At 45.4% G+C, this 13,557-nt stretch overlaps 1 protein-coding gene across 7 annotated transcripts in view; it reads left to right on the top strand.

Moving 5' to 3' along the window:
• Positions 1 to 12,576, top strand: part of LOC119178697 (fat-like cadherin-related tumor suppressor homolog) — an 812,220-nt gene extending 799,644 nt beyond the window's left edge. For 6 of the 7 annotated variants that reach the window (XM_075882464.1, XM_075882456.1, XM_075882439.1 and 3 more), the window contains one exon: positions 12,411 to 12,576. In XM_075882464.1, coding sequence (XP_075738579.1) covers positions 12,411 to 12,503 — 93 coding nt within the window. In that variant the 3' untranslated portion in view covers positions 12,504 to 12,576. Of the gene's footprint in view, positions 1 to 9,024; positions 9,170 to 12,410 lie in introns of all 7 variants that reach the window. The other variant, XR_012888480.1, reaches the window with a different exon arrangement.
• The last annotated feature ends 981 nt before the right edge of the window (positions 12,577 to 13,557 follow it).

Genomic DNA, 13,557 nt, shown 5'->3' with positions numbered 1-13,557 from the left:
ATGGACTATCGCTGGCATTTCCAACGCGCTCGACAGAATGGAAGATGACCCTCTGTGGAACAGTGAAGACACTGCCGGTTCCGACAGGGAATCGTGCGGCGACGACACTAACGCCAGTGATGCTTCGGAGTCTGAATGAACGCTACGGGGTCAGAGAGGTAAAAAATGAAAGGGCAGTGTGCCATGGTTGTAGCTCCTGCGTAAGGCGTGCATTTTATTACAACGGTAAGCCTTAATTTACTTTTATTTTTGGTTATGTTCATGATAGCTGCCGTAAGAATTCTGATTAGCGACTTTTTTGCGTTTCTGGTGCTCAGAATATCTTTTTCACTGAAAATTTACCCTGCGTAATGATCGCATCCCAAAGTTGGAGTCAATTTTCTTTAAAACAAAAGTGCGATCATTATGCGAGTATATACGGTACAAAGAAGTTCAAGTACATTAATAAAAAGTTACTCCTTGGTTTTGCATGCAGCTTTAGTGGTCATTTAAAAGCCGATTTGGGCAACAGTGGCTGCTAACTGAATATTTCATCTAGTTGACCCGCAAGCTTGTGGGATGGCATTTTCCTCGTTATTGCGAAATATGACAACACGTTAGTATGCTTTTTTCATTCCTACCCAACTATGAAAGTACCGAGGTAGCTACATTACAGCATAGCTCTTTTTGGCTAAAACATCATAATTGCTAACAGTAGAATTTTCATGATACGAATTCGAAGGGAGCTCGCAAAATATTCGTATCATCCCGAATTCGTATGAACCAAAAACAAGTTAAAGCTGATCATGAAGAGGAACAAGAACTTTATTGCAGTCAACTACTTTTTGCTGAAAAAAGTCCATGATGTTCTTTTGAACTTATCTGCTTTCACCGCGTCTCAATAAAGTGTTGCAATATTCTCACTCATGCAGGTGGCGCTATAAGGCGCGTTCACACTTGCCATCAAAGGAAGCGAAAGTTGCATAACTTGTTGAAAATTCACTTGGTTCGTGGCTTAAGCGGCCAGAAAAACACACCGCGAAGTCGATATGAAAAAAATCAGTCCAACAAAATTCTCACTCGAGAATTCAAGGGGAAACGCCAGAGTGGCCGCAAAACCACATCTGTGCCTGTTGGAAATGTCCTGTTCTTTGTATACATCCCGCTGCCGTCTTTGCCGCTTGAGAATTTGGCACCTCGCCGCGGTGCCTACTTGGCCGAAACTCCTTTGGCTGTATTACTCAAGGTATGAGTGTCCAAGAGCACAAGGTCACCTTCTCTGATGGTTGTTGACTGTCGATGATGGTCAGAAGTTGACCTCTCAGTCTGGCATGCAGCAGCTTGATGCTTCTTGGTGTACTTTAAGGCTTCTCCAAGGCACTGCCGGAGTTCTGCAACAAGGGCATGGTGCGCTGCCTCTGGAGGTTGTGTGTGCTCCTTGTCTTCCTCCTTGTCTCCTACAGGTTCCCACGAAGTGCGCAACACTCTGCCCTAGTTAATACAATGCCGAAATATATCCAGTGACTTTGCTCTCAGCAGTACACATGGCAAGGCCGATCTCGGGTATATGACGGTCCCAGTCTTTGTGGTTACTGCAGTATGCTTGTCGGCACTGTTTAATCATGCCATTTGATGCTCCATCATCTGTCCAGCTGACCGGTAAGCCACAGTATGCTGATCCCTGATTCCCCAGTGTTTCAGGAGATTGCGCCATAATGTGCTGACAAAGGGCTTCCCGTTGTCACTGGTGACTGCCACTGGTGCCCATGGTGGCAAAAGACTTCGACTATAAACTACAGCATTTTTTTACTGGTTGCTGCTCGCAGAGGGAATAGCTCTGGGAACTTAGTGAACTTGTCAATGACTAAGAGCAAGTATTTGTGGCCGTGAGGTGTAAACGGCAAGGGTCCAATAATGTCTACGCTAAGCTCCTCCATGGGTGCTGTTGTCCACTGACTGTTCATCAGGCCATCAGGCTTTTTGTGCCGAGCTTCTGTGTGCTGTCATATAGCACAGCCCTGCACATACCTTGATATGTCTCCCTGCATGCCCAGCCAGGGCATCTGAGTAGAGCCCCCTTTGAAGTCCTCCCAGGACGCCAACGATTTGAGGAAGCACAGCCACGAATTTGCGCTCTCCTCCAGCGCAGCAGGCATGATATGCGTAAACCTTTTGTTGGCGGTGACACCAGTCACCAAGCAGAAGGTCTTCGAGGCGGTCCAGGAATTTTTCGGGTGGTTGGGTGTCGCCGAATCTAGCGAACTGGGGGTGCTGACTTCCCGAGGCCCGGGGAGCAAAGTCAATCGCCTGCTGGATCGCTGCCGCTGCTGTCATGGCGCCTGCGGGCATGGGCTCCGCCGTCATAAGATTTTGTCTAACGGCAGCCGCGATTCTTTCACGCTGTATGGCGGAGCTGTTTTTGTCTGTCCAAGCAACTGCTGCAGCAGCTCCTCCGGCACATTCACGCAGTCCATTCTGGTTGTCATGTCGATCCCGGACGAGCCCCCACTTGCCACACATGACGATACACGGGACGACAGGCAACCCTGCTCACACAATTGTTTATTCTCCGTGCCACATTCCGGCTCCCCACATCCCGCTTCCCTCCTTCCCGCACGCACCTTCACTGTTCACGTGACATTCTTTTGCCACCTTGTTTCTCGACTGTCAACTACACACAGCCCCAGGGAGATCCACACACAACCCCACTCGTGCGCAACCTCGTTCCTTGACACTCAACCACACTCATCCCCCCGCACTCCATCTCATTCCTCACAAGTTCAAGTCCCCACCGCGGTGGTCTAGTGCCTAAGGTACTCGGCTACTGACCCGCAGGTCGCGGGTTCGAATCCCGGCTGCGGCGGCTGCATTTCCGATGGAGGCGGAAATGTTATAGGCCCGTGTGCTCAGATTTGGGTGGACGTTAAAGAACCCCAGGTGGTCGAAGTTTCTGGAGCTCTCCACTACGGCGTCTCTCATAATCATATGGTGGTTTTGGGACGTTAAACCCCACATATCAATCAATCAATCAATCACAAGTTCAAGACTGATAAACTTGATAGTATTAAGATGCAAATAGTAAATAGACTGAAAGACCTGTTTTGAGCTTCAGAACTTATAGTTTAGGGAAACTATGCTATAAGTGAACTGAACATCCTTTGTTTTGCACAATAAAATTTACCATGAGCTACATTCGTGCTCCTTAAATTTTTGAAAGGTCCTTGAAAACTCCTTGAATTTTTCTCTTGGGAACCTGTACAAACCCTGTTCTAACGAACTGGATTTCCACCAGGCTATAATTCTGCGCCAGGTTGTAATACTCATTGGGTATGTCTCACGCTAGATGTGTGAATGCCTTGCATGAAAAACGCCGTGCGAGGCTCTTGAAACCCCGGAATGATTTTTAAAGGCGAGTCAGCCGTATCAAATGCATCCCTGGTGACACATTAAAAGCAACATTACACAATATTCCAGCACTCTCAGTCAACATTACAACAAACACAAGATAACGCTAAGGCATTTACAGTGCAGTCCACTTACAGCGATATCACATATAACTTTATAATGGTTAACAATGGGTGGACTTGACGATCTCATTTTATGCATTGGGTCTGGGTGAGGGAACCATATACAGTGCAAGTCATACTTATAACAACCACTTATAGTGCAGAACCGGTTACAATGCATTCATATTCTACTCTCGTTTACCCTCCCATAAAACCCCATGTATACGCATACTGCTTATTATGCTGTCCCTCAAGATGAAAGACCAGTTATAATGTGGTAGCCCGAAAATATTTATGACAAACACAGTTGAGAGTGCACTTCTGAAAGCGGGGAGCGAGCGACGAGGTCGTCAGAGAGGAGGAGGGAGAGTGAAGGGAACGAAGAGAGGGTGGAGGGCGGAAAAGGAAAAAGACCCGGGCATGCTGTGTGCAGGCTTTTTGCCTTCGCACCGGCAGCCATGCAGTTACAGTGTATGCGTCGGAAGCATAGTGGCTATGGCCGCGTGCAGCTCAACGGGGCAGATGCAATGCCGTCCTTATCAACTGCACTCAACAGTTTTTTGTTGGAAAAAGCGTCGTCGTTATCAAGCTTGCTAAAGATATTACGTTTGGTACGTCGTCCCCAACATTTAACTTTTACGTTTTTATGACACGAACTTTTCCATTTGCTGTCATTGCGCGGTCTTACGTAAGCTTGGCGGGTTTTCGTCGTTGTTGAACTTTTACGTTTTTATGACACGAACTTTTGCATTTGCTGTTATTGCGCGCTCTTACGTAAGCTCGGCGGGTTTTCGTCGTTGTTGAACTCCCAGCCACAAACGCGAACTTCATATTACGCACGCTGTTCTTAGTTCCGTGCTCGATGGCGGTCTTTTCGATGCCAGATCTTCATTTCTTGCACAAACTTCCTGCGACAACATACTGAACAGAAGGCGAGACTTAATCGGCGTTGGATGCGATTCGACAGCGGTCGGGTGTAATTTATAAGTTGCGGTTTGGTACCTAATCAACAAAATTCTTTGTGGTGGCTGCACTTTGACCTTAAGGGATACATATATCGTTAATGAAGATGAGGGTGGCATGTGTAGTTCTAGAATGGTGGTTCACGTTTCAATTGCGAAGTTTTGAAATCAGATGTGCAGTTATGAAACTGATTGATTGGCGTATTTCGGTGCATAAAATTTGGGACATGATTCGACTGGACATAGTTTCTGTGTAATGTGTATAATCAGGGTGATCTGAGAATAAGTTCGCGAATTTTTGCTATTGTACTTTTTTTTATTAGATATCCGCCCACCCTCCTTTTTTTTTTTTTCATGTTCATTTCACCGGCAATGCGTGCCTTTGGACAGTAATTTTTATTTTTTGACATCTGGAAATTTAAATGGTCGTAAGCACTGCACATCACGTGTTTTGATTCTTGAACATGTGCGAATGCATGCTCAACACATTGTTCGAAAGTGCGGCCCATGAAAATGGTTGTTTGGTTATAGTGCGATACTGCTTATAGTGCGAATATTCGTGACTCGCACGGCTTACTTTCTAAGCAGTCTATACTTTATAACGATAAGTTATTCATCGCATGTTGGTTGCAACAATCAAAAGTTCACCATCTGCATGGCATTTTCACGCAAGATAATCTTCACATTTACAATCATAAGTTACTATCAAACGAACCATGCTTAAACAAGACGTTAAGTTATCATACGTATCTGTAGTGAGAGTGAAAGAGATGCGAGACGACGTTGAAGGCGACCGATGGGGCCGTGCCAATCTCGCCACTTTATTCGTAGGCTGAAGCGGAGCGGTGGCAGCTGTTAGCGTCCAACACGCCAGGCGCGTGAAGATGTTCTGTTGCTCGCGCAGATCGAGCTAGGCATAAGCTGTGCGAGAAGCGTGGCGCAGTGGCTAAGAAATTGATGACGGTGATGATGAATGGTGATGGTAATGGCGCTACAGATTACTCCCCCAGCAGAAATTAGCCGGAAATGAAAACAATGAGAGCGTATGTCTGGGCACCAGATTGTCTGGGCCGCGAATTGAAAGGATCCGTTCGCACTCCAGGTCATCAACGTGAAGGGACCATCAGGAACCAATGGGTCTCTGGCGGGTGACACTGGGAAAAACGCAGCGGACGAAGATGAAAATGCTGGGTCGCTGTGGTCATAGACACTTCGTCTTACGATGACCTGGTGGAACTGTTCGAGAGCACATGAGGTGTCGCAGGCGAACGTGGTCGACAAAGGTGCCTGTAGAGACTACGGTTAGGCTGCTAATATCGACCTTGGGTAAGTGGTAGTGGTGTGGATAGCGGCGTCAGAGATACGTTAACCTCGGCATCGTAGGGCGTTTAGTGTGCTGGCATAGGTACACGTGTCGTTGGACACACATACGCTGTGTTCCCAGAAGCACACAACGGTCACAGCGGGCAGGCAGATGCATGGCTAGTGGTGGGTTGTGGTGCTGTGCAGAGGCAGTAGATGCCTGATGGTTGCCGTCCTGCGTCAAAGGCTCCGGGGGATAGTTGAAGAATCCAGTCAGCGTGGGCTCTGCCAGTGGGTCAGACGGTGCGCCTGTGCTCATGAAACGACTTTTGGTTGTCAGCGCACAAAGGTTGGTTTGCAGGTCTGTAATTTTGATGGCTGCCTCCATAGCAGGCAAGACAAGTGTTCTCTGCACTGCCATATGGGGACCAGGGACGTCGTTTTCAGGTGCATCAGTCACTGTTGCTGCGTCTTGGATTTTTGGCCATAGAAGGCTGGGGGCTTTAACTCCACCTGTGGCAGACTTGTACCTTTCTTTGCAGTGAAAGACGAACTGTATTATGCCGGTTGGCTCATTTTTCGCGGAGAACGTGTTACAGTTCTAGAAACTTGCAGGGGGCAATTAATTCAGTTAACCCACGAGAATCATCTAGGCATGATTCATACAAAGCAGCTGCTTTGTGACAGGTATTGGTGGCTATGCCTTGACAAACAAGTGGAAAGTTCGGTTCGGAAATGTTGCATTTGTCAGGCTGCCGACAAATCGGTGAAACCTGTCTTTGCACCCCTACAACCAGTTCCATTTCCTGAGAAACCATGGGAGAAGTTAATCATGGACATTATTGGTCCTCTTTCAGATGTTCCTTCAGATTGTCGCTTTGCAGTCACTTTGATTGACTATTACTTCAAATGACCTGAGGTTTGTTTCGTTCGAGACATTACGTCTGATGCAGTCATCACCTTCTTGACTTCAGTCTTCTGCCCTGAATGTTTTCCAGCATGCTTAGTAACATACAACGGTCCGTAATTGAAGTCTCACCAGTTTGAAACTTTTCTTTTCGAATGAGGTATTCAACACCTCTGTTCTTTCAACTACTATCCTCAAGCCAGTGGGCCGGTTGAGCGGTTCAACAGGGTCCTGAAAGAGTACATTCAACTAGCCCATCTAGAGCAACTTTTTCTAAAGAAGGCAATTACGGAATACTTGGGTACTTACCATTATTCTGCTCAGGCAACTACGGGATCGTCTCCCACGATGTTGCTTCATAAGCGTCAACCTCACACAGCAGTTGACATAACTGATCCACCATTGCCTTCTACTTTGCAGTCATTTTCGAACAATACCACAACGATGCGAGTTTTTCATAGGCAGAAGTACATGAAGAACTATGTGGATCAGAAGCGAGGAGCCAAACCTTCAGTCATTCAGGTTGCCCAAAGAGCCAAAGCACGTGTTCCAGGGAAAAACACAAGTATAGAAGTCCGTTTTCCGTTATGCCGGCAGTGGGATCCCAGGCATTTAAGCTCAGTGATGGATCAGTTTGGAATGCTTCTAAACTTGTAATCGTTCATTCTGAACGCTTGCACTCTTCAATACTTTTTTATAACCAGTCGCAATACTCTGCCTCGGTTCCACGATTGGTTTTTATCCCTATTCTTGCAGCATCACCATCTTTTCCTGGGGGAAATGGTATTCAGGCTCTGGTTTCGAATTCGACTGTGCTGCCCAGCCACCATGAAGTTTTACCGTGCACCGAGCACGCTTCAGAGTCCTTGGACTCTTCTCAGGCTCTGTCTCAATACCTGACTGACGAACCCACTTTCCATGCCAGTATCCTTCCTAACACTAATGGACATGCTTCCGAACCTTCAGGTTCCCATGTTTCGCGTCAGGGTTCTCCACCCCCAGCTACGACTGAGGGACGCTTAAGCGAGTCGTTGGACTCCTCAATGCTCTCGGCAGTGCCTGAGCAGCGCGTAAGCGAGCCAGTAGGCTCATCCTCACATACCGAACTTGCTGCTCGGCAAGGGAGCAATTCAGAGGGCAATGAGCTTTGGCATTCTAAGTGTTCCCGTAAAAAAACGTCCAGGTTTAAGGAATTCATGTCATAAATTCTTCTTTCTTGTATGTTGGAATCTGTACCATACGTGTGCATTGTTGTGTATATGAAGTGCATTTATTTATTGTATAAAGGTATAAGAGATGCACTGTTATGCTGTGATTTTTTAAATGCGAAGCATTTCTTAGCGAACTTTGAGCGTATCTGTCTATCTATCTAGCCGCCTATGACTTTTAGCTCTCCTGGCCGTTCTGATAATGGTATTGATACCAAACTCGGTATGGCATAACATGACTGTATGAAGAACGTATTTGACTAGTCATAACACGAAAATCATTACATGTATGTCATGAATGTCATGATTTACATATTATGGTCCTGTAGCTCTTGCAGTGGTTTCGTTCACATGGCATGTTGCAAAAGTGGTATGGTATGACATTATTGCCTGCCGAACACAAGTGACAGACCCCAGCATGAAAATCATGACATGCGTGTCATGTAACAACATGACTACGTTCCACTGTCATGATGCGCTCGCGGCCGTTTCGCTAGCGTCACATATACCGAATTTGGTGTTACGTGACGTCAATGGATTACAAAATATATGAGTGGTGCAAACATGATAATCCTGACACGTGTGTCATGTAGGAACATGACACATACCATGCTAATAGCCTGCTCGCGTGCCGTTTTGTTAGCTCTACATATACTGAATTTGGTATCACATGATTTGAATAGATGACCAAGGTAAACGACACATCCAAACATGATAATCATGACACGGAAGTCATGTATGGCATCATTTACCTCCACCTCGTAAGGTTGTGCCATTTTTAAAAAGACATATAAACATTTCTCATTCGTGCTTCGCATATCATCGATTCCCGTTGCACATGGGATCTGCCAATTTTTTTGTTATATGTTGTCTGTATAAGTGCTTTCAGCCATGGTGCGCTGTGTACACAGCTATGTCTTTTTTTTTCTCCTTCTCATGTTGCTTCTTTCTTCTTCAATTGGTTACATTATGACAAAAGGAGGGGGGATGGTAAGGTTTTAAATACAGAAGTTCTATGTGTCATTACATTCTTCTAAAATTGTATAAGGATCTTAGAGCCACATGTACTTTTCTTTCGGGGGGGGGGGGGTGATAAGGTGTTTCGTTTCAGTTTTCATGGTTGCCAGATTCGGTTTCATGTGAAGTGTTTTCACCCGCAGGGGGCGCTACTCTGTGTATATATGTGCAGCATTGTCCTTAATAAATAAGTTCCTGCTTGGCTACCGGCTGCTGCGTACCTCGTGTCGGCCGGCGCTTCAGTGTCGTGCCCTGTGTTCTCCATGAGGCGGATGCTACAGAAATGTTGTAAGCATGCTCGACTTGTGATCGAAGACACAATACCAATATCTATTTTTTAAGTCAAGTTTTGAGAACACTTTGGCTTGTGCAAGTTCTGGTAGTATGTCTTCTGGTAGTTCTCTTGTATGTACTGGCAATGGGTGCTGTTCTCTATTGAGCGCTTTATTTAGTGTCTTTGGGTCGATGCAAATTCGCAGCTCACCTGACTTTTTCTGTGCTACAACCGTGCAGCTGACACTCTGTGTTGGCTCATCAACTCTGGTGATGATCTGTTGCTGTTCAAGCTCTTGCAGCATTTGCTGTATATTTGGTTTGATGCTCACTGGTACCTGACATGTTGCTGATACTCCAGGTGCTACTGTTTCGTCGACGTTCAGATGCACAGTTCCTGGAAAGCTACCTGGTTCATCTTTGAATACTTCAGGGTACTTGTCAGTGATGGCTTACTTCAGCGCTGTCCAGCCCTGCCCAATTGTGGACACCAGGTCGTAATTCACTGTTATAAGGCCCATCTTTTCTGATGTGTCTCTTCCTAACAGAGGTTTCAAGTGTACCTCTATCACGACAAACTCGACGGAATACTTCTTTTGAGTCTTCAGGTTTCTCAGGGGAAGCCGACACCTGCCTTGTGGGGTGATAGTCGTTCCATTGTATATCTTCAACTGTGTAGGGGCTTCTACTAGATCTCTGTCATGGAAATATCTTTCAGGGATAACATATGCAGAGGCTCCACTGTCGACTTAGAACCTGATGTGTTCCTTTCTGTCTCTTGTCTCTAGTGACACAAAAATTCCATTTTTTTTTTCTTGCAACGCCAAGATGTCTTCGGAGCTGGAGTCATTTTCATAAAAAGCTCGTATACTACCTCTGGTCTTGCATTGTTTTGCGAAGTGGTTTCGTCTGCCAGTTGGTGCACTCTTTTCCCCATGCCGAATACAAACTTTTCTTGAAAATGTGCACTGTTCAACAGTATCAGCATTTTTCATTGGTGGGATGGGAGTCTTTATCACACTCCTCTGCTTCACAGCGTGCAGAGGGTCGGCGTCTTGGCTCAGATCACCTGTTTCTTGTCTGAACCCCTTTAGCTGCTTTGTTGAACTTTCGTGGACAGTGCAAACTTTTGCGAGTTTTAAGAGTCAGGTCTTCGAGCTCTAGTAACTTTATTCACACATTCTCTTTGTGGATTCCGAAGATTACGATTGCGAATCATCTTGTCACGTTGTCCCGTGAAATTACAGTCCTTTGCTCGCGTTTTAGTCTGTGAGAAAGGAGTCGAAGGGCTCATTTTTCTCCTGTTCTCTGCATCACAGCAAAAACCTTGAGTACTCTTCAGTTCTTTTCGGGGCGAAGTAGTTGTCCAGCTTCTCCAGTACAGCACTTGTGAGGGTCTGGGTGCTGCTTCGTCGAAGTCAAGCATGCTGTAGACATCTATTACCGTGGGTCCTGCAATCATTAGAAGCATTGCGACCTTTTGCTCATCAGACTTGTTTTTTTTACCTGTTGCAGTCAGGTACCAGTCGAAACGCTGCCTGAACTACTTCCAGTTCACGCATAGATCTGCCGTGAGGCACATATTTTCCGGTGGATCAATCGCCATGTTATTTGCCATTGTTGCGGTCGGCTGCTTTGTAACGGTAGACTCACAGTTGAGAATCAAGGCTTGGCTCATGCTTGGTCATCGCTCGCGGTCTTACTTGCTTTTGTGTTGGTCACCCTTTCTGACACCATGTTGAACTATCATTTCGATAGGGGAACAAACTGGAGATGAGGCTAGACGCACGTTACTCGAAGCCATATTTATTGACTGTCTAGAAACGTCCGGTAATGATGATAGCTGTGTAGTAAATCTGTTGAGATGTGGCTGTTGATGATGGTCTCACTCTTGTAACATATCCAACCTTGAGTAATATATGAAATAACTGAAAAAGTTCTGCAACCTAGGCTCGCTTCATAAACTTGAAAAGCATCACACTGCTAAAAAGTAAGAAACACTGTGATTGTTCAAGAATTGTAGTTAAATATAGCAGCAAGACTTTGCTTAAGATAAGTAATATGATTTCGCAGATTGCTGCTTTAATTTTGTGTAAGTCTGCGTTCTGCAAGCGTCTCATTTTTCTGGTATCCCGGGTGCTACTTGAAAGATCATGTTATTAACTCATCTTTTTTTTTCCCTCCCTGAAGCTCATGTAAGTATCAAAATTCCTACTTTTGAGGCTGTTTTAGAGCACTTCAGCACAATTTTTGTAATTTTTATGCTTTTGGAGCAACTTAGACAGAAAAAAAGAATTGCATTAAGGCTGTGTCACCCTTGCAGGTCTTCAGTGGGTGGGAACTCGTCTAATTAAAAATCAGTGGTGGTCTACATTAAGATCTTCTGGAGAGATGTGAAATAATAACTTTAACATTTCTGACCTAATGCAACCTGTATGCGGAGCTGAGGGTGGTAGTAATTTTATGACATGTGGAGGTTCTTTCACATTTACTTCTATATCATGTTCATATGAAGGTTTAACCTTTATTTGCCCTTATGATTTAAATCACTTTTTTAAGCCTTCACTCATGTGCATAGTTTGTTCCAAAGCTTCTTTTTTCTCTTCTACTTCTTTCATCACTTGCGGCTCTTACACGGGATTCGCACCCTCCTTTTAAAAGTTGCCTGCTTGGAAAACCTCTCGTAATGTCTTAATCTGCTTTTTGCTTCATATCTTTTACATTTGATGCGTCTCACCAGTCCACCGATAACCGTAACACCGTTTCACAACACTGGTGTGTACCACGTGCACAAAGCTTCACCGTACAGGAACACAACACTCTGCACAAAGCACCACACTTCACTGCTATCATTGCACGCCTAGTAATATACTGCAAAATGCCAAAGCATCCCAAACCCATCGTTCCAAAATTCAGGCATTCATTGTACAGAACACCATAGTCAAAACATAAGAACTTTCACCAGAACTTTCACCAGAACTTTCCACTTCATAATCATTCCTTGTACTAGCAAGGCTTTTTGCAATGTGAAGCATTGGACGTCATAGCTGAACCTTGCAAGGTTTTTCGCAACATGCAGCTATGAAGCACTTCAAGTCCCCATGCAACGTGGGCCAAAATACCTTTCTGGTTACTTCTCTAAGTGGGTGGTATTTTCCTATAAGCAATAGAAAAAGCTGTGTATGCCTGGCATAACAACAATTATGCAATACTTGTCCTATGGCTAGGTTATGAATAGCTGTGGTCTCTCTTGCAGGATGAGCGATATACGTGCCACCCTGACCAGTACCTGCCACGACACAGCGAGCCAGCAGTGTGTGCCATTGAGGACAGCGATGAGGAGGCGTGACTGTGCCAGCCATGTGACATTGCTTCAAAACTGTGCCTTTTGTGTTGTCCTTACAATAAAAAAATACATCCAATCATGTGCACTTCAGTTAAAGTAAATGGACCATCTTGTCAGGAGTGAGCACTCGTAATTGTTGGGGTTCAATGACCAGGATATTATTATGAGAGACGCCCCACAGAAGGGCACCAGAAATTTCGACCATCTGCAGTTCTTAACGTGCACCTAAATCCAAGCATGCGAGCCTCAAGCATTTTAGCTTCCATTCAAAATGCGGCCACCGCGGCCGACATCGAACCAGCGACCGGATGGTCAACAGCCTTGGCCACTAGACCACCATGGCGGGTCGAGTGAGCGCAGTTCTCTTCAAAACGTTAGTGTTCATGTCTGAAATCTATTGTGTCCCATGTGCTGGAGACTCCAAGGTATACGTTTCACGAGGCCCTCCATTGGTTTTCTGGACATTTAATCACAGCAGACTCCTATGACACGAAACTCTCTTGAATGAAATTGCTGCTTAAATGAAACAACTGCCACAAATATGTTTGGTTTTCTACTTGAATATTGTATCCCTGTTTATCTCTCAGTAAACGAAACTCCTCTTAAAGGAAATGTATTCAACTGGTCCCTTCAGGTTTCGTTTAAAAGAAGTCTACTGTAATATTCCACACATTTTTTCACAAATTTCAGACTAACAGCGTGCAGCTAAATGTATTTTCAAGTGGTGCTGCATTTATGTGACAAAGTAAAACAACCCTCATGTGGCTGTGTGGAAAAGCGTCTTTTGAATGAATTGCATTGCTTGTCAGCAACCACAAAGACTGCCGAAGCAAGCCATGACGTTGGCTACACGTGCACTACCCATCAGTGATGGTTCTCTCAGATCAACAGAGTGGCACCCTGCTGCAACCGCTGATGTTCACCAGCGCTCGCAGCAGTGTTCCTGCACGTGGTGCCAATTATCACCTCGCGCTATTACCAGAGCACAGGGAACGAAAAGGAGCGGCTTTACGGTGAAATGCCTGCAAAAGGGTCGTGGCCGCGCCTAAGATCTCCA

This window comes from Rhipicephalus microplus, chromosome 2 (assembly GCF_043290135.1).
Source record: "Rhipicephalus microplus isolate Deutch F79 chromosome 2, USDA_Rmic, whole genome shotgun sequence".
Taxonomy (NCBI): domain Eukaryota; kingdom Metazoa; phylum Arthropoda; class Arachnida; order Ixodida; family Ixodidae; genus Rhipicephalus; species Rhipicephalus microplus.
This window is presented reverse-complemented; position numbering and strand designations above follow the sequence as displayed.